This window comes from Anguilla anguilla, chromosome 9 (genome assembly GCF_013347855.1).
Source record: "Anguilla anguilla isolate fAngAng1 chromosome 9, fAngAng1.pri, whole genome shotgun sequence".
NCBI lineage: Eukaryota > Metazoa > Chordata > Actinopteri > Anguilliformes > Anguillidae > Anguilla > Anguilla anguilla.
In genome coordinates, this window is record NC_049209.1 from 16,482,512 (window position 1) to 16,507,960 (window position 25,449).

The following is a 25,449-nucleotide window of genomic DNA, read 5'->3' on the forward strand; positions in this document are numbered from 1 at the left end:
ACAGGTAGGAGATATTAGAGGCAACATAATTATTGTAATTATGTTTATTATATAAACGAATAGAAGTAGTGATAGTACCAGTTTTAGTAGTTATCGCAACAGCGCAGCGGTAGTATTTACAAATACAGAACTACTAGGCTACCATTGAATTCATTTCCTTTAGGTGCGCAGATGACTGAATTGATAGGTGAGTAACTGAACAGCACAGTTAAGGCACACTGTATTAATACCTCGAACCTATGTTTAATGAATAACTACAGTGGAAATATTCTGAGGGAGTGGACTCAGTGGTGTCCTCAGAGGGCAATGTTTCTGGGTGTGTGCTGGGGATACCTGCTTCTTTACGACATCCAACCGCCGTAATCGTCCCTGAAACCCTGAAAAGCAGTGCGCAGATCAAGTTCCGATGTTACGTTCGTACCATTGCTAATTTGGAACTAGCACTTGTTTTTCTGGAACTACGCTGTCTTGGTTTGTGCCAAGCTGTACACATGCGATTTTCTCTTTGGTAAGTTATGTTTAACTGTAACAGTTTGCATTTCACATTAAATGTGTTTAACCGTTCCGTGTACAATTCAATTTGCGTTTAATACAGAAGTGTGATTGCAATGAATAGCATATCACAGAGTATACAGCATATAATTATGTATCTGTATTCTGCTTTCCATAAAGAAATATAAAATCAGGAAAAATTAAAGAAAATTAACTGCTTGTTATATAAATCAGGATACACTGGCAAGTCAGCATTCAATCAACATTTCCCTTCTATTTGGCTGAAATTGAAATGCCAGTGCTTCTTCTTGTGTAAATGAACACAGTTTGCTCAGTTCAGCAGTTACCAGAATGAATTGTCCTAAAATAGTGTTTTTTGGTTTTTTGTGAGAAAAAGTTGATTGAATTCAGGCCGTAGTCCCTAGTTTTTAAACTTTCATCTGAATCTAGAACCCCCCGCCGTCAAAGATGTAAATAAAAATGCATGGTTCAATGACGTTAATTTCTTCTCGAAAGAGGCATTATTGGGAAATGTCTATTTGTAACTGTTTAAAATTCTTGTTACAAATTTCAAAATTGTACTCCTATGCTTAAAAGATGTATGTCACCTGGGTTGTATTTTCTAGTCATAACATAGCCTACTATATTTCTGTGAGACGCAGACATTTGTGTATTTAAATTGGTTCATTGCTTTCATTTAGGTATACATCATTTAGTTTTAGATGACTCATGGTCGTAAGCAGGTACAGTAATGAAACTTGCTAGATTGAAACAGTAGATTAATTATTTGTTTGAACTGAATTCATGTTTGTTTTTAAATTTTATAGAGCTTGTAACAGGGTACCAGAAACGGGCAATATCAAAATGAGTTCAAAGTCTTATACAATAGCAAGATTTTATGCAGTACTGTGCAAAAGTCTTAGGCACCTGTAAAAAAAATGCTGTACAGCTAAGATGCTTTCAAAAATAATGAAATGAAAGGTTATAAACATCAAAAAAATAATATAAAGAGCATTAAATAGTTAAAAACTAAATAAAATCAATGTTTGGTGTGACCACCCTTCGCCTTTAAAACTACATCAATTCTCTTAGGTACACTGTCCTGCAGTTTTATAAGAAAATCGGCTGGTAGGTTATTCCAAGCATTTTGGAGAACTTGCCACAGTTCTTCTGCAGATTTTGACTGTTTCGCTTGCTTCTGGCTCTCCAGGTAATCCAAGAGACCCTTGACCAAGTTTGTATCTGAAAAGTAGTCTATTACTTAAAATATTACTTAAAAAATACAAAAATGTATCTGTAAAATTTCAGTTTTTGGAAAATTCATGTTTGGGAATCTCACATTTGCTCTTTTCTACTGACACACTAATGCAGGAAACAAAAAAATAAAGACCAAATATATACTATATATTATATTTAAAAATCTAGGGTGCCTAAGACTTTTGCACAGTACTGTACATCGGTTAAAAAGTACTAATATGAAATATTTTAAAAGTTCATTTAAAATGTGGCTTTTTTATTTGTATGTGCTCAGATGAGGTCATGGAGACGTTTAGGAAATGCAGTTACATCATTATCTCTGCCTGGATGATGAAGTGTATGTGTCTCCAGGACTCAGGTGCGTCAATGCATTCCCTGTAAACTTTAAACTACACAGTAGTAATTGTAAATTATTATACTAATTACACTTGTATTATTTGCACTAATATATTATGGTCTTTTGATTTATGTCATATACTAGCTGAGGCAAAATTCCCAATACATTCGCACATGGTTAAAGAACTGCCTAGAAAGGTTTTTATCTCATAAGTCTGAGCGACAAAATGCATTCAGTTAATATTTGAATAAATTTCTACCTGTAGTTTTTGTGTTTCAGTTTTAAACGTGTGCACCTGCAGTATGTGTGCAAATACATAATGAATTTTACTACACCTGATTCTTTATAATCACAATTGATGTAATCATTTCAATGCACAAGACTGTACAGAATGCTTTAGCTGCAATTCTCTTCAAAATAAATCTTTACTATTGTTATAAGACTGATGCATGTTAATGTTACCTAAATTGTGAACATGTCAGGCACCTCCAGCCTATGGGGGAACAAGGTAGACTTCATGAAGCCGAAGTGCACCTTCTGGCAGCTGAGCCCAGGCTGCGTGGTGCCTGCACTGGAGGAACTGAGCGTGTGCGTGAGGCTGTGGAGGCAGAACGACTCGCCCAGTTGGACGGTGTTCGTGTACAAGCTGCGGGGCGAGAAGGATACGGAGCTGGGGCTGATGGGGACTGCGAGGAGCCTGCAGGTGTGTCTTTTCGGGCAGGAGTGGTCCGCGCCCCACGTCCTGCCCCTGCAGGCCTGGCACACCGTGTGCCTCACCTGGTCCAGGGACTCCCGCCACCTGCGCCTCCACGTCAACGGCTCCCAGGTGTTCTTCGCCAAGGTGCACGGGCAGAAGCGCAGCCTGTCGCCGGGCGGAATCCTCACCCTGGGCGTGTCCCACAGCTTCACCGGCAGGGAGATAGAGCTGGAGACGGGGACCGACTTCCAGGGGGCCCTCTCCCTGTTCCGCATGTGGGGGACGGATCGCCACGACGAGAAGCTGTCGGACGTGAGCTGCGTCGAGGGGGACGTGGTGCGCTGGAGTGCCCGCGACTGGAACGCCAGCGGCTGCCAGCCCGTCCCCGACGCTGGCCTGAAGTGTGGTGAGTCCCTGTCCTCTCCCCCTGTCCCTTCCTCTCCTCCACGCCTGTTTTTCATGCCTGCCATCTGTTCCCACGCTGACCTCATGGTCTTGACTTCTTTTCTTTCACGCCAGTTGTTTTCACCTTGTCGTTCTCTCCTTTCCTGTTTGTATTTAAGACCCCATGGAATCAAAACTTTTCAAGTTTTTTTCAAGTAGTAATACTATAAAGATCCAAAGAAAAGGAATGTGATCATATTTTGCTATTTTATTCAGTTCAGATTTTACATTTATTTATTTTTCATCCTGAAAGCAACAGTTTTAAACTGCCTACTGCGGGAGAATTTGGTATCGGTCATTTCGAGACAAAAGTCACAACTGAACTTAGAGTTCATATTCATACGTAAACCACCTGCCATGTCATACCTCCAGTGGTTGTGTTGACAAATGGCATGCTTTTTTATTTTTAGAAAATTGTCATCTTTTCCAGTTTATAAATCTATCTATATGTTGTGGCTAAACTATCCCCTCAATTGGACAAACAGAGGGGTGTCCAATTTTATCTGCAAAGGGCGGGTGTGGATGCTGGTTTTTGTTTTTGGCTCAGTGCTAAGACACCTAATTTGACTAATTAACTAATCACGGTGTTCAATCAAAACCTTGATAAGTAGAATCAGATGTCTTAGGGCCAGGCTAAAACAAAAACCTGCCCCAACCCCAGCGCTATTTGGATAAAGAACGGACAACCCTGCACAAAAGGGTTAAAGGCTTAAAGCAGGGCTGGCCAATCCTGTTCTTGGAGATCTTCGTGCTGTAGGTTTTCATTTCAACCCTAATTTGGCACACCTGATTCTACTAATTAACAACCCAGCTAGATCTCTTGCTGTTGAATGAGGTGTGCTTTGTTAGGGTTGGAGGGAAAACCTGCAGGACGGTAGATCTTCAGGAGCAGGGTTGGTCAGCCCTGGCTTAAGGGTTCTGTGGTATCACACAGCCTTTACATTTGAGCTCACGTGGTGTCTGAATTGCCAAAGACAGTAGAATGTCAAAAACACACTAGTTTTGATCAAATGTGTAAACACCGCACATGCCATGTGGATGATCCATATGTGTGTCTATATCGTCATATTGACACAATGCTGCTGGCTACTGATATGAACAAGATATAGTTAAACAAAACAACCTGCGGATAGGTGTGTCTAGATGATGACCTCTGGACATGCACCTGTGCATGCATTTCCCCATAGGCCCAATATATGTAACTGGAACAACTGGATACTATAAGAATGACACATAGCACAGAGGATTTTACATTAATTTCTGTTAAAAACATAATGTATTTGATTGTGAAAGGTGTGTGTCTTTGTTCTGATTTATTTATTTGTTCAGATGTATTGATTTGAATATTTTTACAATTGATTTCAGCCTGGTCTTTCTTTGAAATTCGAGTGACGGTTTCCATCACCCGCTGGGATGGTAATACCACAAATATTCCAGCTGCCAAAGTGATTGTGAATATCTGGGTAAGAATATCAGATATGCTGTAATATGAGACAATGCGAACAGAACAGATTTGATGGCAGAATTACAAACATCAATATTATTGTGTGTGACATACTTTTGACAAATTCTGTGACTTTCTGATGTTTTTCAGTTTCGGGAAATACTGCCCTCCCACATGTCTATTGTCAGCGTGTCTGTATCGTTTTCAGGGTAAGAAAGCGGTTCAATAGGTCCATTGTTTCTCAGTGAGAATGTGAACATGCGTTATATTACATTACTGGTATTTAGTAGATGCTCTTCTCCGGGATGACTTACACTTTTAAATAACACCCATTAATCCCACAGGATATATACTGAAGCAAGTTCCCTGTTCTATACTTGATCAAGTGTACAGCACTGCCTCAGCTGGGAGTCAAACCTACCACCTTTGGAATACAAGCCCAGTTCCCTAACCACCACGTTACACTGCCACCCCATATGCCATATGTCTTTCATGTCTAATATTATAGACTAGATGAGATTTTATGGCAGGTTTTACTTATCATGAAAGATAGTATTTTTATGAATGTAGGTGAAAGCACGTTGGGCTCCCTTCAAGTAATGAGAATTTCTTGTTTCCTCTCTTGTGTTATCTATTTTTCAACACAGCCAGGTTTACTCAAGGGGCAGTCTTGATTTGACATACAGAGAGGAAGGACAGGTAAGACCTCCATTTTCTCTGATGAAATACTAGATAGATGAATAACATACTTTATTCACCAATGAGAGTTCTAAATATATTGAACAGGACTTAGAGATGTTGATTCATTTGCAGACTGTGAATATTTAAAAAAGTATTTATTTTCAATTATTCAGGAAAGAAGAGAATCAGGGCTCTCACCAGTCCAAACCCGGTAAGATTCATAAGTGATGTAATGTGATATGAAGTAAGCAGTGTTTGCGCTTAATCCCTAGGCATATAAACCACATATGAGTACAGTTTGTCATGGAGCCTATTCAGCTGAACTGATTGTATTTACCCTTGTTTGAACCGATTATCACACAGTATTGCTTTATATAATAACCTGCAGCACCATTTTGTTTCATTTTATTTTTTGTGAAAACATTTGATAATTTCACAAACAAGCAAACGGACGGCTATATTAAAAGCCCCTGTAATAAACTGATTGAGTCCTCTGGCTGGCCTGTAGCCTTAAATAACCAGGGAGTCATTTTTATTGTTACTATAGCTGTTCCGGTAAACCATGTTTCTCATTGAAAAGGAAGAGCAGGCATAGGTTGTGGCATCATTGCATTGCATTGTCTCCCTAACAGCCTCCACACTTCTGGGAAGGCTTTCCACTAGATTTTGGAACATGGCTGCAGGGATTTGCTTCCATTCAGCCACAAGAGCATTAGTGATGTTGGGCACTGATGTTGGGCGATAAGGCCTGGCTTGCAGTGGACATTCCAATTCATCCCAATGGTGTTTGATGGGGTTGAGGTCAGGTCAGAATTAAGGGGCCTAGTCCAAACCATGAAAAACAGCCCCAGACCATTATTCCTCCTCTACCAAACTTTACAGTTGCCACTATGCATTCGATCAGGTAGTGTTCTCCATTCGTCAAACCCCGATTTGTCCATCAGATAGTGAAGTGTGATTCATCGCTTCAGAGAATGCATTTCCACTGCTCCAGAGTCCAATGGAGGTGTGCTTTACACCACTCCAGCCAATGCTTGGCATTGCGCATCGTGATCTTTGGGAAATGCATTCCATGAAGCTCCTGAGGAATAGTTATTGTGCTGATGTTGCTTCCAGAGGCAGTTTACTGAGTGTTGCGACCAAGGACGAGCTATTTTTCTGCGCTATGCACTTCAGCACTTGGTGGTCCTCTGTTCTGTGCCTATCGCTTTGTGGCTGAGCTGTTGTTGCTCCTAGATGTTTCCACTGCACAAAAACAGCACTTACAGTTGACCGGGGCAGCTCTAGCAGGGCGGAAATTGACAAACTGACTTGTTGGAAAGGTGACATCCTATTGACAGTGCCCATTGAAAGTCCCTGAGCTCTTCAGTATGACCCATTCTACAGCCAATGTTTTTGCATGTAAGTGTGTCACATGTGCTTTTGTGGGATGTTACCAGCTTTGACTGCATAATGCATGTGAGAGTGATTCCCAACGCTGATGTCCGTGAAGTCCAGACAGAAGTCTTCCGGCTGCTCAGCACCCAGCATGACTCGTCTGTCATTACCACAGAAACTAGCAGCATCATCATCCTCCCTGTTGGTAGGTCCTGAGACTGTCACCTATTCGAAGAGGGCAAATGTATTTGTCAGGTTGTGGTGTATCATGGATGAATGCAAAATAATATTAAAAATTTGGCATCTCTAGTCCAACCCGAATTTGGAATGTCCAATTTGCAAACTATGTACAAGCATGCTCATATATGGCTGCTGCTGCGAGCTCGGGAGAGTGAAGGTAAAATGCATTTCTCCTTGGAAACACGCACCTGCCAGCCAGATGCTTCTTTTCACACCACGGCTGCAAGCCACGCATGCGCAGAGCATGGGTGGAGGAGACCCATTCATATGCATGCGCAGAGAGCGCTAGCCACGGGCGCCCTGATGGCCAGCAGGAGTTGCTTGAATACTGAGCAATGCTATCTATGCCTTCTGACTGTATCTCCCTAATATCCGTCCCATATCCCTGAGAGACATGAAGCCCTACAATAAAATAAAAATGTACGCAAAATAATATTTTAACGTGTAAAATCAATGTTGGGTCATTGATGATAAATGGTATGCATCAGACAGAGCTGTGTGAGGATTAAGGACTGGGCATTGCTCCTTCTGTCTCTCTGCAGAGGCCTATCCCTCGCCAACTGACCTCCCTCCTCTCACAGTAGCGCCAAGTTCCACTGTGGAAGCCGCTACTCAGAGCTCTCCCACCTCTACCATGCCCCCAGGTCAGTGCACATTTTAATACTGTACTTTAATGAGGGCACAATGAAGTGCCTTCTGCATTTCTATGGCCACAAAACACTTCACATTGAGCAGCAAAGGCCATAGAAAAAAATCCTTTTCCTGGCCATTGTGCGCTCTTCTAGAACACATCCAGTCACATCCACATTGGCAGGAATGCTTAACTTGTCTGCCTTGGCAGATAATCACAACTACTACCACTGTTCTTTAGCCACAACAGAAGATGCAACATTCTGAAATTAGTTTGTGTGGACTCAAGGTTTAAGAAACCAAGTTTACGCCCACTGCTGCTGCTACTACTACTAACAATAATAAAGTAAAAGCTTGCTACTCTACGAAGTAGTTTGAGCTTAGTTTAGGCAAATGAGAACACATACTGTATATCACTGTGATTTAAAAAGCTGGGCTTAATTCACCTTACCATGCATTTTCTAAACAGAATCCCAGCCTTCAAGTAGTGGACCCCACATCATTGGCTCCACCCACGCTTCCCCATCCATCACACAGGGACCAAACCTTGGCCTTCGAGGTGAAGACTATAGTTCATCTAGCCTATCACTCAACCCGTGTGCTCTGCTTTTTGCCATCAGCATTGGATAACAAATTGGAGGAAGAATTACTGTTGATAATTTGGTTGGTAATTTATATAGCATTTAGTAATTATTAGTTTCAGAAGGAAAACAAAAAGAAAAATGATTCAGTATACAGTGGGAGAATCAGTGTTGAAGCCACACCAATAATCTGAAATAAGTTCCATTTTCTCAACCTACTTGGTTGGCGAGCGGTTATGAACATGGACTTGACTGTTGTAATGTTCTGCTTTGGGGTTTTGATTCAGTAACCTTCTACCGGGTCAACCTGAATGTGACTGTGAGTTCTGGAGATGCCTATGACCCAGGAGAGATCATTCAGATCTGGGTAAGATATACAAGGCAGGCTACTTTATACACACTTATTTGCAATGGGGTTTTTCTTACTGACACCAATCACCTTCCCTCATTCCCTCCTCTCAGCTTCTTACTACTTTGCCAGGGGATCGTATGTCAGTTTTAAACTTCAAACTACTAAGGAGGACCAACAGGTATGATCAAACTGTAAATCCAAGGGCGGGTGTTTCCTGCCATAAAGTTTCACTTTATGCTATAGCTACGCTTGAGAACGCACTTTATTGTACACATTGCAAAATATGTCTGTCATAAAGTTTTATCATGACCACGGATAAAGCATCACAATAACTGCCAGGTGTTTTCTCTTGCAGTCAGTTGGAATTTAAGACCCCAGAGGTGGAAAAAACGGTGAGTAATAAAAAAAAAAGGCGCCTTTGTCGTAAAATACTGTTGTACTACAGGCAGTGAGACACTCATTCGGTGTAGGAAGTGACACTGTAAGTGAATGTTCTATAATGTAGTGCACAAGTAAGTTGTCTTTCACCAAAAAAGCAAGATGCACTATATGACCAAAAGTCATGGACACCCCTTGGTCTGGGGTTGTTTTTCATGGTTTGGGCTAGGCCCCTTAGTTCTGGTGAAGAGAAATCTACAGCATACACTCACATTCTAGAGAACTGTGTGCTTCCAACTATGTGGAACAGCTTAGGGAAGGCCCTTTCCTGTTTCAGCATGACAGTACCCCCAGGCACACAAGGTCCATATAGAAATGGTTTTGTTGAGAATGGTGTGGAAGAACTTGACTGGCCTGCACAGAGCCCTGACCTCAACTACAACCAACAGCCCAATCAGTGCCCGACCTCACAAATGCTATTCTGACTGAAGGGAAGCAAATCCCTGCAGCATTGCGCCAACATCTAGAACAAAGCCTTCCCAGAAGAGTGGATGTTATTATACCAGCAAAGAGTGGACACACTCCATATTAATGCCTATAATTTTGGATGAGATGGTGTCCACATACTTTTGGCCATGTAGTGTATTTTCCACAGTGTGCTCTGCTCCAAATGGCAGATAGACACTTGGACTCAACAAATGATTCATAACTGGCAGCCCTGGATGTAATCATAGATGTGCTGTATATAAAGCAAGGAGCCAAGATAATCCTTTGCTTTTTATACTACCCTCACACAGTCAGGGTCTTGGCCTAATTTGATATTGAATAGCTCAACTGACATACCTGTCTTGACATCCATTTCATGGTTTATAGATGTTAACAAAAGACCAATGTGCAATGACTTGTCCACCCTTAAAGGCACTTCACTTTTTGCCCCCTCTCTTGCAGGCAACTTTAGCCAGAATGAACAGGTATGGTATCTCATTCTACTTTGAAAGACAGAAAATGATACAACTCACTATTATACTACACCGCCAAAATACTTTACTTTAACCCTTTATAGATTTCTAGCCAACTGCTCAAAGGCAATGCAAAAAAGAAACATCTGTTTTCACCAATATTCAGAACCAGATTACACTTTAAAATGATTGTTTGTTTTTTTGGTTATTAAAATATTTGTTTGTAAATGAGGTGATATGCTGTGAGTCTTTTCAAGTTCTTACTACCATTTAAAGAGTTATTTCTAATCTGTATTTGACTCAGGTGCTAATCTGTATTTGACTCAGGTGCTAATCTGTATTTGACTCAGGTGCTAATCTATATTTGACTCAACTGCTAATAGGTATTTGACTCAGGTGCTAATCTGTATTTGACTCAGGTGCTAATCTGTATTTGACTCAGGTGCTAATAGGTATTTGACTCAGGTGCTAATCTGTATTTGACTCAGGTGCTAATCTGTATTTGACTCAGGTGCTAATCTGTATTTGACTCAGGTGCTAATCTGTATTTGACTCAGAGGGCCCTATTTTCCGGCTGGCGTATGGTGTGTGGCGAGCCACATGCACTGGCAAAGTGGCATTTCTGTCATGGATTTTGATGTGCTTGAACGCGTTTGGTCATGCCCAGTGCACCCATGCTCTGCACTGTACGCCATTGATTCTGGAAAATAGAGCCCAGATTGTTACAGCACATACACTGCATCCAAATAATCTACTATGAATAGTCAGCCTGTTTCTGTGGCTTTTATGTATTTTATTTGAGATATGCATTTGTAATGCTCAATGCTCTGTCCACAGCTATGGCTGTACATTCCAAGTGCAGGTGAACACATCACTAGATGTTGCTCAGACGGAACAGCAGATCCGAGACCTTCTGAAACCAGACTTCATCTGTGGTCCCATAACCGTGCATGCAGAGAGTATCCAGATATCTCACATAGGTATTCCACAGCTCGTATAGTAGCAGCCCTCCCACAAGCCCTCTGGAGGACACTGATTGGTACGTGTGTGTACGCATCATTGACTAATGATAGTGCCCCTTCCACTTCAGAGCCTGGGACTTGCCCTGAGCACAGCCAGCAAACCAGACAAGGGTTCTACGTGTGGCCTGAGACCAAGGCTCAGCACAAGGCCACTTTGCCCTGTGAAGGGGACTGTAGCCAGACAGCCTCCAGGCACTGGTGAGAAGCTTGTTCTATTCAAGTCTTGGATGCGGAACACTGAAATATTATGAGTGATCTGAGAGGGAAGGGTCGCTGCAAATCATTACAAAGTTATTCTGAGTGATCACCTTTATCCTACAATGAAACATTTCTATCCTGATGGGAGTGGTCTGTGCCCCCATCCACAGGTCATGAGGGCTCACTGAATGGTTTGATGTGTCTTAAAATGATATGAATCATATGCTATGGCCTTCCCAGTCACCAGATCTCAACCCAATTAAACACCTATGGGAGATTTTGGACCGACGTGTTTGACAGCGATCTCCACCACCATCATCAAAACATCAAATGAGGGAATATCTTTTGGGAGATTTCCAGGGACTTGTAGAATCTATCCCAAGGCACATTGAAGCTGTTCTGGCAGCTCGTGGTGGCCCAACACCTTATGACACTTTATGTTGGGTTTTCCTTTAATTTGTCACCCATCTGTATTTCATCTTATTTTAAAATAGGAATATTATTGTACTACATATATATATAATAATTACAAAAAACAATGACTTGAACAGACTGAATTGTTTTTTAAATCACTTAATATTAGTTATCAAAAGAGAGCGCTACCTATAAATGTATATAAACATGCAGTACCCTCCCTCGTCATATGTTAAATATCTGCATTAATAGTCAACATTATTTGATAAAAGAATGATGTCAGTATAAATAATATTTTTTAACTCAGTGATGCTAAAACCTTTCCACTAATTAAAATACAAGTTGCTTAATATCATAATTATACAATTCATATTATATTATTTATATTATTTACTGATATCTATATTGGGTGTCCTGGACATATGCTTGAACTTTAGCATGACTGGATCCAAAAAATCCTGGTAGATTTTTTCTTAGAACCCTTTTCCTTTTTTGGCAAAAATAATTTTTTGTCACTAGAATTCATTTGACACAAAATCAGATGTGCTACTATGAATATGAATCTTCCTGCTGCCTTTTGCACGCATGTCCATATGTGATTCAGATGTCTCTAATTTTTAAATGGCGTCTACATAGGTGGCCATGGAGAAAAAGTCTTCTGACCTTTCTGAGATCTAAGGTGTTTGTGAGTGGAAGGAATATCTACCCGTCGCCTTAGAGACAGCTCAGTCAAGTGAAAACAGTCCTTTTACAGTCTCCTGTTGATCCATATTCCGCGTCATTCAGCACATCATGTTGTTTGCCCATGATTCGTGTATTTACGACCAGCCTAATAGGAAGAAATTTTTATCGAATAAAGATTAGATCAAACGGGGGTCAGATATTCTTTACAAGGGCTCCGGCCGTAAAAATATTTATCCGGAAGCAGTTGGAGAAAACCGCAAAGGGCTAACGAACAAATTATTAAGCAATCAATTTTATTACGGTTGGCTAGTGGTCAATATTGTGTCTCCAAGGGATTTAGTGTTCCTATGGAGCATGCAGGCTGTAGAGGGTAGTTTACCCTTCACTGCCACTTAATAAAGACTCTCTGGTTCAAAATGAGTACATAGCCGTGTGATATTTACTTAACTTGGAACACTGTAGACCAGACGTGTAGACATATCACTGTAGATACTGATTGGTGATTCAAAGGAACAATGACTGCTGTAAAATGGAAATGGAAATACGGTGCATGAAAACCATTGGTTGGATGTTTGTATTTCAAATTCTAAAACCATAAAATTTAATTGCAAAATTGAACAATTGGAAACTTGTAGTCCTTCCAAGTATCAATGCAAAAACACAAGCAATCAGACTGACAGAGTATCAGTGATAATACAATGTATGAAACTCTTAATTGTTCTGTTCTGTTCTGTCTGTTCATTCTGAATGGACACACCTGGACTTCCTATTGGCAGTAAATTGGATGCGCTGACTGAACGGGCCAAATGGACTGTGCCTGACCTGAGGTTATGCCCATTCATTGTGATAAGCATTTTGGATCTGGATCACATCGCCGTCACCCAGAGTGAGTTCCCCCAAGATGGCTTCTCTAGGCAGGTGGAGATGAGTGAAAATGCTCCAAGATTTTTGTATTATCTGATTTACTCATCTGTGCTGTATGCTGACAGCATAATTAGTCTCCTGAAGTAGAGTAATATTAAAGTGTACTGTACCCTGAGCTTCAGAATGTAATACTGTCTAGAGCATTTTGTAAATTTTGTTCTGTAAAAATTCCAGTCAACATGAGTTTGTGTGTCTATTTGTGTGTGTTTTTGTGTGCATGTCTTTTCTTTGATGGGTTTATCTCCATTGTCTATTTCAAATACATTTTACTTTCAGACAACTCAGAGGATGTGGTTGATATGATACTGAACCTGACCTGTGAACACATGGCACTGAGCCACCCTGAGGTGGACATCATACTCAACAAGCTTTCCGAGATCTTGGAGGTCAGCCCGGTGACGCCGTCTCTTGGCGAGGCCATGGTTCACGTCATCGCAAATATTCTGGAATCCGACACCAACCTGTCCCATGTCACCAACCAGTGAGTGTACATCTGCAGCATGGTGGGCACAGGCTCTGGTCACAAGCCACTTTTATAATTCTGTCAGGACCACTGTCATCAAAGTAGAACTTTATTGACAATAAAGGCAATACAGTTATGTTTGGCGGTATGGCTCTGTTCTGGAGCTCTCCCGCCAACCACGCAGCCTCCGTGGATAAGGCCGGGAGGCCAGCAGCCAAACTCCCCTAGAGGGGTACACACAGAACAGATCCAGCAGCAAAGCAAGTTCTTAGCACATAGGGATGGAGCAATACAAATTCTCAACACATAGGAATGGAGAAATGCAAGTTCTTGACGCATAGGGATGGAGCTGGGGTGGTGGAGGGGATTTACGAAGCAACGTGCAGCAGCTTGCATGCAGGAGGAGCAGCCGAATGAGTAGAGGGAGGCTGTTTAAGTAGACCGCCCTGTTAGTGAATGTACTGTGATAGGCGAACATCACTCAGCTGAGCCATCAGCTGATTCAGCCGGAGCGCTTGACTCTTGTGGCCTGCCAGAACTACGCGATGCTCCATTTTTTTGTCCGGCTTGCTATCTGACCAGCTTGTTCTCACTCCTCTTTCTCTTCATCCTCTCTTGCTTCTCTTTCTATTCCTTCTCTCTGTCCCTCCTCTCATCCAACTCCTCCTTGTTTCATCACTGATTTCCTCTCTCTAACTCGTGTTTTGTGCGCCCCCCCCCCCCCCCGCTCTACAGGATTTTGAAAATTACTGAAGACATTGGGGATCGGATATCTTTCAGTGGAGAGTCGTACAACATCATCGAACAGCCGCTGGCCATCTCACTTGTCAACGTTGACCCCGATCGGTTCGACGGCATCACCTTTGGGGTCTCCTCTGCCTTGCAGGACCTCGAGGTGAGAGTCAACACAAAGCCCAGAGACTGAAGAGGAGTGGCAGCATGTAATGTCGGTTAGGTGTGGGCTTGTGGACCAGCAAAGCATGTTAAAAAATGCAGGAGTAGCCGTGGCATGTAAAAGCACTGGTTTCAAGGTGAAGCTCAGAAAAATCACTCACCTCTATGAGCGGTAGCAAACTAGTCCTCATTAGTGGCCAAGGCATCACCTCCAGGATCAGGTTTGACTGAAAATACAGTATAAACTAAGCCTATAATTTACATTTGAATTTAGGAATTTAGCAGACGCTAAATGCTTAAACGTAAGATAGAAATTATAGAAATGATACGCTTTTGTATATATATTTCATTCACATAGTTGAAAGTGCTCTGAGACTGTGTGAACAATACCAGAGAATAAAGTCTTAACACATGGCACAGTGACTTATAACTTATTTACTCTTATGTAAATAAGCTTATTTTGAATGAAGTGAAGCTCATGATAAGCCTGTTACCAGCCAGGCAAGGATCTGAAGGTACATACAGGTATCTGTGTAATATTTTGTAGAGGGCCATGTGAGTCATGCAGGTCATAATGTTCAGTATTGCTCTTTGTTTATTGTGGCTGCACAGTACAGTTTAGCTGTTGAATAAACTGATAAAAGTAGTCAAAATTGAGTACTAAAAAAAAGTATTTTCTCCAAAATGAACAGTTGCTACTCTTTGCATCATACAGTGAGTGGAACAGGTTTCTGATTCACAGAAAGGATGGCATTGAAATAAATGAATCATTTGCTTAAAAAACTTTTCCAGCAATCCAAATGAGGAACATGCCCTTGAGTACACAGTAACAAGCTTTCGTAGGATAAAGAGGTGGTTTGATTGGATGTAAACTTTGCCCAGCTCAAGCTGTTGTGAAACATGAGTTAGTTTCTGAGCTCATAGAGTCCTTCAGGTAAGATTCATTATTAACCAGTAGTGCAGGATAGCGGAAATTCCACAAAGCATATGAAGCAAAGAAACGAGGCTACAGTAGGTATTAAAATGGTGTTGCTAGGTCTCCTGCATTCGTCCTTGGTAAAGTGACCATTGAATCATGAACCCTTGCAAATGCAGACTGTAGCTGGAGGTTTTGAGGTGTGGAAGGCCCAATTGGCTGTACTATCACATGGGGTGGTGGAGCAACATGTCTGGAGACAGTAAAACAATGGGATGAGCCTACAAAACACAAGTGGGCATTCCAAAATTTGGGAAAAAGTAAAAGACCGGAATTAAAATTTTTGAAAAAATAGGATGGGAGGAAGGTTCAAAATGTCACACGACCATGATCAAGGATGACAAGATTGTCATTAGCGGCTTTCTCTTTTGCACTATAGATATTCATCAATGAGGATCCGATAAAAAGCACAGTGGCATTCATTTCCTTGCCCCGTGAGGTGGAGAGCAGATTTCCCCAGCAGACCGAAACTTCGCTGCGCATTCAGTTCCATTTCTATAGTGCTGTCCAGCTATTCCAGGTACAGAACCAGCGCCACCTCCCCCTCTGTTCATCCCTGAGCTTCTGTATTTGAACAACAAAACCCAATGACTTTCAATTCTGCCACATGGCATGGGAGTGTATCATAACACTTAGGGAACTGGACTTGTAACTCCAGGGTTGAGGGTTTGATTACCAGATGGATAGTTTGATTACCAACAGCACTGTTGTTGTATTGCTGAGCAAGGTTAACTTAAATTGCTTCAATCAATATTTTTGTTTTACTTACATTTCTCCAAGAAAGACAAATTCTTGTATCCAGTTTTGCCTTTTTTCATGCACTGTGAGGTAGCAGCAAAGTATTGCCTGTTCCTCCACTGTGTTAGCTTACTAATTTGAATGAGTGGAGTCACTTCTGTTAATCACACACCGGTATCCAGGTTTGACACACACACACCAAACATGCCATGGTGGAATGCAGATGACTACCCTCACAGGAGCATCTGTATTGCTTTCAGGATACGCAGAGCGAAAAGGAGCTGAACACCTACGTAGTGTCTGCCAGTGTCACTAACGCCACCATCAGCAACTTGGAGCAGCAGGTCGTCGTGACCCTCCGCCACCTCAAGCCCGTGCGGGTGCGTATGAAGGGAAACTACCGTTTCCGATAAACGGAGGTGAGCGCCTAACGCCTGAGTTCCACCTCTGATCATATTTTTGACCCCCACAGCATGAGGACGAGGTGGAGTGTGTTTTCTGGAACTTCAGCAAGAACGGTAACCTTTTCCCTGCATTGAAAAGCACATGTTGAACCTGTGCTATCTAAATGAAGAAAGTGGCGCGGGAGTGCAGGTTGCTGAATGTTTGTCTGTGGGCCTCATAGGAGTAGGAGGATGGGACCCCAGTGGTTGCTCGAAGCGAAACACCAGCGTTGACTACACCACCTGTGTGTGCGACCACCTCACTCACTTTGGAGTGCTCCTGGTATGACACTTGGTTCTGAAACCCCGTTCATTAAAGGTGTTCATTAACGTAAAATTTGTTAGCATTAAAGAAAAAAAAAAACTGCGAAAAGAACACACAGTAATGTGTTCTAGTGTGCCCTTGTAGGCTCTTGGCTGTCAAATCATTAGTATGTTCACCTACAGTACATATTCGCCCTGCATATTCAGCCTCTCCTCCCCTGTGCTCAGGATGTATCCAAGACTGGAGTGAGCAAGGAAAATGAAAAGATTCTGTCCATCATCTCCTATCTGGGCTGTGGCATCTCTTCCATATTCCTGGGTGTCAGTCTTCTGACATACACGGTTTTTGAGTGAGTATCTGAGCAGAGGGGTTCAAGCTTTCGGGGGAGAGTGAAAAGGCATGATGTAAATTAAGTTTGAGCTCTAATCTTTATGCCAAGGGATGAGCTGAAAGTATCACTGTAATGAGCAGTTCTGTTGTTCTGTTGCTACGGGTTTTACTTTGGCACTAAGCTAATGGCAGCCATTTGTTAAATGTGAGATAAGCATCCATCTCTTCCATTTTTATTGTCTTTCTATTCATAAATCTTCATCAACCTCAGTTTTCACTTCCCTTTTCCTTATCTTATCCACTGTTTTGCCTGCAATCACTCACTTCTCAACATTATAATTTAGTCCTGTAACCTCCCTAATTTCTTTCCACAATATTCCTCTCTCCTGTGCTTCACCTTTCCCTGTCTACTGTGTCTCCCTTGTTATCCCCTGTCTTGACTCCCTCCATGAACATCTATTGCCCGCAGGAAGCTGCGCAGAGACTACCCCTCTAAGATCCTGATCAACCTGTCCCTGGCCCTGCTCGGGCTGAACCTGGTATTCCTGCTGGACTCCTGGCTCTCCTCGTTTCACAGCCACGGCCTGTGCATCTCCACAGCCGCCTTCCTCCACTACTTCCTGTTGGCCTCATTCACTTGGATGGGCCTGGAGGCCGTCCACATGTACTTTGCCCTGGTCAAGGTCTTCAATGTCTATGTGCCTTCCTACATCCTTAAGTTCTGTGTCCTTGGCTGGGGTGAGAAACATTGATTTGGACATGATGATGATACTTTTGCACTTGGATCCCTGATCTATGCATTTGTATTTGTTCTAGATTACAGTGTAATGTAGTGATGTTGATGATAATGATGTTGAAGTTGATGTTCATAATTATGTATCGCTTTAGGCGTGTAGTCACTGTTACTAAAGGTATTGTTCTTTCTTTCTTTCTTTCTTTCTTTCTTTCTTAAGGGATCCCTCTGGTGGTGGTAAGCTTAATACTGGCAGTGAAGATGGATGCGTATGGCAGCTCGGTCCATGGAAAGGGCCCGAAACCTCTGGAGAGCTCAGAGCTGTTGTAAGTTATACTTTAAAAACACTGGCATTTCAGCCTGGCCTGCGGCTTTGATCAGAGTATCAAAGATGCTATATGAGTGGGTGAGGCGCTTTCTTCTCTCTCAGCAACTTGCATCTTTGCAGCTGGGCTTTGTCTCTGGTTGTTTGAGCACTGCCCTTTCCTACTTCCATAGCAGCTGTATGGCATTGTGAATGTCATTCTCATGTTCTTGTGATTATTTCTGTGATTAAGTGTCAAAGGCACAATTTAGGGTTAGGGTCTGAAGTGAATACATTCTGTGGGTTAGGGTGCAGAACTTTGGTGAACATCCGGAATAGGGCAGAGCATAATTTGTGCATTGCAACTGTATTGATTGAATTATAGTTTCCATATTTTGCAAAATATTGATTGGGTGAAATGTAAATTATATTATCATCTGAATGCAGCTGAATTCATATATTCATGCATTTGTATTAATTTGAGTGACATTGGACTTTTTGGACAACATGACTAACATTCTACATCATGACAAAATTTCATGAAATTTCTCTCTCTCTGTCTGTCTGTCTCTCTCTCTCTCTCTCTCCCTCCCTCCCCCCGTCCTAGCTGCTGGGTGCAGGATGACGTGGTCTTCTATGTGTCAGTAGTGGCCTACATTTTGCTGGTCCTGCTGTGCAATGCGGCTGTGTTCGTGGTGGTGCTGGTTCAGATCCATAACATGCAGGCCAACAAGCCCGCGGGCAGCCGCCGTGGGCTCCTGCATGAACTGCGAGGCGTGGCCAGCCTCACCTTCCTGCTGGGCCTCACCTGGATCCTGGCCTTCTTCGCCTGGGAGCCCGCCAAGGTGCCCCTGCTCTACCTCTTCTGCCTGCTCAACAGCCTGCAAGGTGAAGACCGTGATGGTGACCTCGTGTGATGAGACCTGACAGAACCACTTCTCTCTCATATGCTGTGAGACAGAATAGCTCAGGTTCAATTGAGCATGTCCACACATCCCATCAACTTTATTACATACCTTTACCTCTCTTACACATCCATAGAAATATATATAATATGACATTTAGGACTAGTGTGCCATAAAGAAGTGTCATGTATGTTCAGGCGATACGCATGCCTTAATAATCTGTGTTGTCTGACTGATTGCTTACTGTTTTTTTTTACATTACTGTTTTGCTAAGCATAGCATCTTAAAGTATAACCTTGGCACTGCTTCACCTGCTGTTACTCCAGCCAAGCCCAGTTCCTTGAGCTTCAGACAAGGCAGCTTCCAACTCCATTGGTTAGGATGAGGGGGTTTTAGTGTTCACGGCGTGCGACTTGTGTGTTTCAGGATTTTTCATCTTTGTGTTCCACTGCCTGATGAAGGAGAATGTGCGCAAGCAGTGGAGGGCCCATCTGTGCTGTGGGCCATTCAAACCCAAAGAGCACTCAGGTAACACCACCATTCTCTCTGGGCAAAGCATAAGTACATGCAGAGTAACCACTCATTTTAAACTGCATATTCCTAAATGCCATGTACTCTATAGGCAGTACAAGTGAAAAGGCTGAATCGGACAGCTGAATCTTAGGAATGGTCTAGCAGGCATGCATGAACAAGACAAAAATTCTTTTTAACCTGTTCTCTGCAAAAATTTTGTTGACATTGCTGTTCTAAATCAGTTCTTCCTTTTTAGCACATACAGTATCTTTGAGAAGAGAGAAAACCAAAGATAAGATTAACTGTCCTGTACTGTGAAGGTTGTTAGAATCCTCTCTGTTCTTGGTTTCCAGACTGGAGCCAGACTGCGACGGTCGTTGCCAAGTCCAGGCTGAACCACCTGGTCCATACACCCTCTGTGAAGTCAGCCAGGTCTGACAACTCCAACTCCACCTCCAACTCCTCCGTCTCTGCTCAGAGGCTGATTTCTACCAGGAGAACTCACACGGGTAAGCATCCACCACTAAAGCCTCACGTGCCTTTCTTTTCGTTCAACAGCTGTGTTACCTCATAGATCACAGCAGAAAACCATAAATCTGTACCAACACTGAAACCTACCCTAATCATAGCCTACTTCAGATCATTTCAACGACACTGCAACCCCTTACTGTTCCCATCTCTCTCTGTGGGACAGAGCTGGTGTACGAGAAGCCCCTGGCACTTCCTCGTGCTCGCTGCAGCACGCCCCCTGTGCCCCCAGAATGCACCTTTTTTCCTGGAGAGATGGACCGTGGAATTCCCTCCTGGCCACCCAGAGACAGGTTGCACTGAGAGTTTTAGTTTGTGTGTCTCCAAACCTGCCTCGCCATCACCAACCTCAACTTGGAGGTAAAGACAAGATTTCTGCGGATGGTGGGCGTTAACCATCCAGACTGGTCTTGGCTCCTGAGCAAGGCCAGAGTTTGGAAACTGGACATTGGTTAGGTTCACACCTGGCCAGTATTTGCTCATAACACTGGATACTTTGTCCCACTTTAAAGTTTGTGCTCTTACTGTGGCAAATGAGAGGGAGTTCAGAGATACTTTCTCAGCATGTGGTCGCATTTTGAGAAAAAAAAAAGGTGTTTGTTACACAGTATGTATGGAAGGATAGGAAGGTTGTTACTCTCAGGAATTTTCTGCCTACTGTTCAACACTATGAGATAATCAGACTGCAACTGCAAATGACATTTTCAAAGAAATGTATGTATATTTTTTTTATGTTAAACTACTTCATTATTGTCTGTTTTTGTGCTCTTGTCTCAGTTTTAGCCTGGAGGATAAGATTATGTTTTTACTTGAACAATATAAAAAATATAAAGAAACAAAGAAAGGGAGGAAGGGAGGAAGAATATTAATCCTAGTGTACTGTTTCATTGGATAGTGTAAATACCTTGTCAAAAATAGCCAGTATGGTAATCAATGTTAGTGGAATTACATTAAATCTAGTTTATTTTATTTTAGTTACTCTAGGTCATTTGTGTAAATCATCCAACCATAATCTTTTTATCGTGTCATCATACAAAATAAAGAACACTTACTATACATGTAAGTTATTCTATTGTTCCTCCTTTTTAATCAGCTTGTCTTTAGAAGAGGGGTGGGCCTGTTTGTTTGCGTATTTCATGCCAACTTCTGCTCCTAAGTGTTTAATTAGCCCAGTAATTTATTTGTTCACAATTTAGCTAAGCTTCCTGATAATGACTGATAGCTGAAGGCTGTTCGTGTGTCCCTGTATGAAACCTTTTGCTGCAGTCGAATCTATAATTAAAGCAGCCTTGATGTATACTGTAAGAGTTATTTGTAGCCATTAATTGGCAAAGTATTCTGTGTGGCCCACAAACCCCCAGTGATTTTCCTGTTTGGCCCACTTGCTGTTGAAGTTGAATAGCCCTGATGTATATAGTTATTGAGCCAGTCTAATTGGTGGAAACAGAAACCTGCATACACACTGGCCTTCCAGGACTGGAGTTACCCATCCTTGCTTTAGAGACACTCTACTTATAGAGATTTGAAAGCATCTAAACCAAATCTTATACATCTGAATAATATTGTATATCTGTTTATGTGAGATAGCTTTCTGTTATTATTCCATTTTTCAATATTTTAACTGGCCTGTTCTGCAACTGTCACGGCGCGGGTAGGGGGAACCCAAACGCAGAGGGAAAAGAAAACACAAATACAAAATGGAAGGGGAACAAAGACTTTACTAAAGACAGGCAAACAAGCAGGGAACAGACAAGGCCACAAAGGGAAAAAACACGAACTCAAAAAATCTCTAAATAACAGAAAACAAGAGGAACTCAAACACGGGCAGGGCAGAACACGGTCAGGGCAGAACGCAGGTAGGCAGAACACAAGGGCAAATTAACAAGTCAGGAACAAAACAAGTCAGGAACAAAACTAGTCAGGAACAAAACTAGTCAGGAACAAAACTAGTCAGGAACAAAACTAGTCAGGAACAAAACTAGTCAGGAACAAAACTAGTCAGGAACAAAACTAGTCAGGAACAAAACTAGTCAGGAACAAAACTAGTCAGGAACAAAACTAGTCAGGAACAAAACTAGTCAGGAACAAAACTAGTCAGGAACAAAACTAGTCAGGAACAAAACTCAAGCAGGCAGGTACATGGAAGTCAGGGAACACACACAAGTAGGCAGGTACATGGAAGTCAGGGAACAAATACAAGCAGGCAGGTACATAGAAGTCAGGGAACAAACACAAGCAGGCAGGTACATCAAAGTCAGGGAACAAATACAAGCAGGCAGGTACATAGAAGTCAGGGAACAAACACAAGCAGGCAGGTACATCAAAGTCAGGGAACAAATACAACTCGGGAACAAACACAAACAGGTAAAAAAAAACGCAGGCAGGTATAAATGGTCTGAACATTAAAAGGCAACAAACACAAGGAAGAACAAACGCAAGGAACCAGCACCCGAGTCAAGGGAACAGAGAACTTAAATAGACAAGGGGTAACAAGACACAGGTGAACTCAAAAAACAATCAAACCAGAAGGAGGGGATAACAAGACACAGGTGGGAACAATGATGGGATAACGAGACAATGAAACAATCATACAATTAACAGGGAGGGAGTAGGACACAAAACAGAAGTGCCGCCATCTGGCGGCCCAACAGGGGAAACACAGACAGGAACACCGGAACACGTGCACTGATAGCCCGTATTTGAAGTGTGTGTGCTTTTCCATATCTTTGCATGCATGTGAATTTGTGTTTTCATTATGATAAAATTGTTGTTTGAATACCAATCGTGTATTTAGTAGCCTAATACACTCACAGCAAATGTAATTTTGAAATCATATCCAGCATGATCTCTGCATAAGTCAGGAGTAGGTAGGCACAGAGACCCCTGACACAAGGTCTTCTCTTCCATTTGATGCTTGAATGATATTTAGGTTGGAGTTAGATGCTGATGTTCTCTGTTATAACAACTACAATGTGAAGCCTACCTTCCTGGGACAGGAATTAGTAGTTAAGTAGTTATCCCCAAGGCCATATTCCCTGACCTCTGCTTCTTCACTGTACCAGTTGTCAACCAGTCTTTTGGTAAATGGACTGCATTTATATAGCGCTTTTATCCAAAGCGCTTCACAATTGTTGCCTCTCATTCACCCATTCACACACACACAAACAGTGAAAGGCTACCATGCAAGGTATCAATCAGCTCGTTGGGAGCAATTAGGGGTTATGTGTCTTGCTCAGGTACACTTCGACACGCCCATGGCGGGAGATCGAACCGGCAGCAGGAGATGCACTCTCAAGCATAATTCATTGCCTTCTGCTCAATTCCATTGGCAGTCATCTCAACCTAGTACTGTCTAATTGCCAGGATGCTGATTTGGGGTAGCTCTGGCATGCCTGGGGAGGAGCAGTCTCATGCCGGTAAACAGGTATTATTAATAATAATAATAATAATAATAATAATAATAATAATAATAATAATAATAATAATAATAATAATAATAATAATAATAATGGGATGCATTGTTATAGCAGCACCACCAGATGGTGCTAGTGTTGGTGCTCCTGTTTGCACTTGCTGTCCAACCGGTTGCAGCACCTGTACTGCTCTATTTTCAATGTTCCTGTGATGGGCCCTGGCCTTCAGCTCCTTCTGCATCAAACCCCTATGCACTCTGCTGGCTCAGCCACTCCATCTGGAACCACTTCAAATGCCAACCCTGCTGTCTATGCACTGCCCACTTCAGCCAGGTCTGTATTTCCCAGCAAGCACGCTGAGATACCGGCCTGGACTGTGGCACCACTAGAGCCTCCCTGCCTCTAACTGAGGAGAAGAGACAACCAGAGGAAGAGGGTGGTGGACAGGTGAGGGAGTGACAGCAGTGGTGTATTCCTCTGAGAGGAAGAGGAAGCATTGTCTGTTCTTTCAGTATTACAGCTCATGTTGTTGATATGTCCTCTTGTATAAGCTCTGCAAACGTGAATTAGTTATGGAAAATTGTACTAATTCTAAATAAATGTTAAATTATGAGATTGTGATGAACACAGCCACATCTGAAAAGAGAAAGTCTTATTCATGTTCAAAACAAACAGACTCAGCATCATGTCAAAGACATTGACAGATTAGTGTTAAAAAGGACTCACATTTGGGAGGGCACCTCTAAGCCTTCAGTTTGTTGAATTGATACTGATGTAGACTGGAAAGAGCGAACAACAGGACAAAGAATTACCCCACAGAACAGGAAACAAACAGCTGATTTACTGGCCAAGCACATATGGGTCGCTAACAACAGAATTAATGGGTTTGCTCGATACTAGCAAAACGATGCTGGATGTGATTAATGGTGGACAAGCTTGCCAGATAACAGGTTGAGTGATTAAGTAGGACATTCCTGGAGTTTTGAGAGGGTGACGAATAATGGAAAGGGAAAGCTTGACAAAGTTATTCTGGAGTGAAAGTTTGTGGGAGGGTTTGAGGTGCACGATTGGAGTCACCACCTCCTGCACAAGAGGGAATGTGGAGTACTTCTACTGGACAGATGAATTATGCTCACTTCTGCTGTTACAAGGCACTTATGATGTTTCTATGCCAAATAATAACAAACATTCATGAATAACATGCTTCAAAATCAAAATATTCAAATCAAAGTTTGTCATCAAAATGTTACAAACTGAAAAGGCAGCTATTTCCCTCTGATTGTTCTGTAAACACTTCACAGATAACTCACTGATTTTACATTTGAGACCCTCATGCTGGCCTAAAAAATCTTGGCTGATTGGACTTGGCTGATTGTCCTGCACGTCACCCTCCTGGCACCACTGGCCCCACATAACATGATAAACACATTTAAAGTATGAGTTCCACCACAGATATTACGAGATCAACCAGATGGCAAATCAGATGGAGGTACTGTTTACCTTTTGCTAAAGGTGAAGCATTACAAATTCTACCCCTTGTCATAAACTCCTGTCTTAAAGAAAAACAGAAGACAGATGGAATATGGCAGCCGGCCATCTGGTTAGTTGATCAAAATAGCTGTTGTCGCACCTTATCAGGAAATGGTGAAATAGAATGTGAAGGACCTTTGATTATCTGCAGAGTAAAAGAGAACTATCTTGCTGCAATTTAATGGTTCTGTACTGTATGTCTGTTTGTATATGCTTCAATTTAAGAAATACTGCCTGTCTGCTCACTTCATTTTGCCTTGGTTCAAAGTTGTTGCTGGTTTGGCTGCCAAAAGATGTTAAATC

The 25,449-nt window shown here is 42.1% G+C and overlaps 1 protein-coding gene across 2 annotated transcripts; it reads left to right on the forward strand.

Annotated features, from left to right (window-relative positions):
• Nucleotides 1–295: 295 nt before the first annotated feature.
• Nucleotides 296–21,500, forward strand: LOC118235218 (adhesion G-protein coupled receptor G4). Of its 2 annotated transcripts, none has more exons than XM_035432365.1 (30): nt 296–508; nt 2,024–2,107; nt 2,569–3,189; nt 4,593–4,690; nt 4,822–4,880; nt 5,319–5,370; nt 5,526–5,563; nt 6,792–6,934; nt 7,512–7,613; nt 8,069–8,158; nt 8,468–8,547; nt 8,643–8,710; nt 8,888–8,924; nt 9,859–9,881; nt 10,707–10,849; nt 10,960–11,089; nt 12,964–13,073; nt 13,388–13,592; nt 14,310–14,469; nt 15,824–15,964; nt 16,443–16,562; nt 16,655–16,700; nt 16,808–16,908; nt 17,118–17,239; nt 17,690–17,958; nt 18,174–18,279; nt 18,865–19,145; nt 19,589–19,690; nt 20,029–20,184; nt 20,370–21,500. In XM_035432365.1, exons 2-30 carry the CDS (start codon nt 2,032–2,034, stop codon nt 20,504–20,506), a joined length of 3,816 nt encoding a protein of 1,271 aa, XP_035288256.1. In that variant the 5' UTR covers nt 296–508; nt 2,024–2,031; the 3' UTR covers nt 20,507–21,500. The 2 variants fall into 2 exon arrangements, with proteins under 2 accessions (XP_035288256.1, XP_035288257.1); XM_035432366.1 differs by having other exon boundaries at nt 7,551–7,613.
• The last annotated feature ends 3,949 nt before the right edge of the window (nt 21,501–25,449 follow it).

Excerpts from the sequence above, each read along its gene's own strand:
- LOC118235218 (XM_035432365.1), top strand. The coding sequence starts at position 2,032 with ATGGAGACGTTTAGGAAATGCAGTTACATCATTATCTCTGCCTGGATG. Across the intron at positions 4,881-5,318 it reads GTGTCTGTATCGTTTTCAGG|CCAGGTTTACTCAAGGGGCA; the intron begins GTAAGAAAGCGG and ends TTTTCAACACAG. Across the intron at positions 11,090-12,963 it reads CAGACAGCCTCCAGGCACTG|TAAATTGGATGCGCTGACTG; the intron begins GTGAGAAGCTTG and ends TCCTATTGGCAG.